The 2,941-nt window shown below is 43.4% G+C and overlaps 1 protein-coding gene across 1 annotated transcript; it reads left to right on the top strand.

The window, feature by feature from the left end:
- Window positions 1-1,036: 1,036 nt before the first annotated feature.
- Window positions 1,037-2,563, top strand: npy2r (neuropeptide Y receptor Y2). The gene has a single exon (XM_085792246.1). It carries the CDS (start codon window positions 1,097-1,099, stop codon window positions 2,207-2,209), a length of 1,113 nt encoding a protein of 370 aa, XP_085648372.1. The 5' UTR covers window positions 1,037-1,096; the 3' UTR covers window positions 2,210-2,563.
- The last annotated feature ends 378 nt before the right edge of the window (window positions 2,564-2,941 follow it).

The raw sequence follows: 2,941 nt of genomic DNA, 5'->3' as shown, positions 1-2,941 counted from the left end.
CAGAAGAATCTAAAAAATCTCACTCCGCAGATTGAGGTGAGTGGATTTTAATCTGAACCAAAAGCTTGTTGATGGCGTGCGCTTGATTTTCTGATGCGGACAGTTGTGAGAAAAAAAGAAAGAAAGATCTGTTGCATGTAATAGCAACTGACCCAGGACTTGTATTTAATGTGATTTTTTATTGTATGGCATTATCACCTGCTACTGTAGGACTCAGTCACAACTGCATTTTAACTTATAAAGCCATTTAAAGTGACACATGTATCAGATAAATAACGCTTGGCAGTCCCATACAGTAGCTCTATAGAGGCTGAGGCAGGCAGCTCAGAGATAAACATTTAAAAGCAGGTTGTTTGTCTTAGTTCATAATCACAAATTCAGGTTTTATGATCCTTAATAGATAAGAGCAACTTATTAAAAGGAGAGTGTGGCTGTGGTGGTGGAGGTGGTTTCCAGAGGTGGAAATATGAATATTGTGTATTTTGTGCCTTTTGTTTGGACAAGTAGATATCTACAAAGAGCAATTCACCAGATGACACTGTATGGAGCTACTGACAGTATTAGGTCAGAGAGATGCTGCTTTACTAAAAGATAGCTATGGATCAGAAAATGTGCCCCCCCCCCCCAAAAAAAAAAAAAAAAAAATCACAGCTGCTGTCAGTGTCCAGAGTTTTCTCTTTGTCTATCTCCTAAAGGTGTCATCTGCAGCCTGCCCCTGTCATCAGCTCATTGAGCTGCACAATATTCAAGATGTGGTTTCTGGGCACTGTTTCCATGTTAAAGAAGGATATTATGTCCCATCCCATCAATTTCCTCTGCAATGCACATTGGATGTTTAGTCAGCATCAAAGTGGCCCTAATTAAGACAATTGTTGTTAATATCTACTCATAGATTGATGTGTATTGTATGTTTTTCAGAACCGAACTGTTTTGACAGAATGCTGATAACATTTTGCCAGATTGCTTAATGCATAAAAAACAACAACAACAAAAAACTAATTGACCTTGTCTGGGTCACAACATATAGCCTACTGTATGTCGATTGCTGAATTTTAAGTTAATCTTTTCACAGAGTGACATATGGGGACTGTGAGCCATGGATACAGTACATCAGCTCAACATGAGTCAAGTCGAAGATTCACAACTTGAAGTCAAATCCTCCAACTGCTGCTCAACTGCAGGAACAATAGTCGATGAGAACTTCTTGAAGCTGGACGACAGCACCAAGCTGATCGGAGTCCAGATCATCCTCATCTTCGCTTACAGCACCATCATATTGTTCGGAGTCATCGGGAACTCCTTGGTGATATACGTCGTGTACAAGTTTAAAAATCTTCGCACCGTGACCAACTTCTTCATCGTGAACCTGGCGGTGGCAGACTTGCTGGTGAACACGCTGTGTTTGCCCTTCACCCTCGTCTACACTCTGTACGGCGAGTGGATGTTCGGCCAGGTGCTGTGCTTCATGCTGCCCTGCGCTCAGGGCATGGCCGTGCACGTGTCCACCATCACCTTGAACATCATCGCCCTGGACCGCCACAGGAGCATCGTCTACCACATGGAGACCAAGATGTCCAAAGACATGTGTGCAGTGGTCATCGCCATAACGTGGGCCGTGAGCGCCCTGTTGGCCAGCCCGCTCGCCATCTTCAGGGAGTACGGGACATTTGATCTTTCACCAGACAAATCCATTCAGGTGTGTATGGAGAAGTGGCCGGAAGACAGCATGAACGGAAGCGTCTACAGTTTATCGATGCTTCTGGTTCAATATGGCTTACCACTGGCCATTACCTCTGTCGCTTACTTCCGCATCTGGAATAAACTGAAGAACCACATGACTCTCGGAGGCCGTAATGACCGCCATCAGCGCAGGAAGAAGACCACCAAGATGCTGTTCACCATGGTGGTGGTCTTCGCCGTCAGCTGGTTGCCTTTCCATGCGTTTCAATTGGCTGTTGACATCGACAGCACCGTCCTTTACATGAAAGACTTCAAGCTGCTTTTCACCGTTTTCCATATTGTGGCCATGTGCTCCACGTTTGTCAATCCCATCCTGTACGGCTGGATGAACAACAACTACAGGTCGGCCTTTTTGTCCGTGTGTAAGTGTTACAGGCCGTTCAGTCTGAGGTCGAGACGCTCAAAAAACGGAGACACACTAAAGGGGGAGGGCAAGGCGTGCACCGACAGCAGATCAACAAATGTGTAAGATGTACAGTCAAGGAAGCTTCATTGATTACCATTTGTGGATATGGGAAGTTTGCATTTGCTTTTGTGGGCGTTTTGCTCTGGAAATGAAAATTGTTTATGGGTTGGATGGAATGGAAATCAACATAAAAAAGGGCTTTGACTTAAAAAAACAACAAAAAAAACAACCCAAAAACAAAACTAAATAACCGTCCGTACAAAGAACTGGGTCCTACTAACTAATCCCAAACAATAATGCTCGTCAGATCAAGTGTTTTTGTGAGTCAAATAATAATGGATATTTGTCTGTGATTCAGATTGTCTGTGCTTGTCATTGGTGTTGATTTTGTGAGACTACTGCTCTTGACGTTTTGACGATTTGCATCTAGAATTGAGGCAGAGATGACCCAGGCTTCGGCGCTCAAGCAGTCAGTGATGATAAAGACTGTGTTTAAGAGACTGTGTGAAAATCACCGAGCGCTACATTCACATCTTACACCCAGTGATTTAGAATATTGTATTTATGGCAAACAACTAAATCCTGATGCTACAGCTGCTCTCCAATTCAGACTAAAGTGCCACTAAACACATATGTGTTATGTGTCAGCAGTAAAACACGACTCACTCAGGGTCAGAGCCTGAGCGTTATTCACTCCCCTATGTGGTTGTTATGGTCTAACTGCATAAATATTCTTCCTTTGCATAATATGATCCAGTTTTGTGGCAGTGTTTGTGAATGTAACTTGGCATACAT

The sequence above is a fragment of the Trachurus japonicus genome, chromosome 1 (assembly GCF_045865225.1).
Source record: "Trachurus japonicus isolate A0001 chromosome 1, Traja_1.0".
NCBI lineage: Eukaryota > Metazoa > Chordata > Actinopteri > Carangiformes > Carangidae > Trachurus > Trachurus japonicus.
This window is presented reverse-complemented; position numbering and strand designations above follow the sequence as displayed.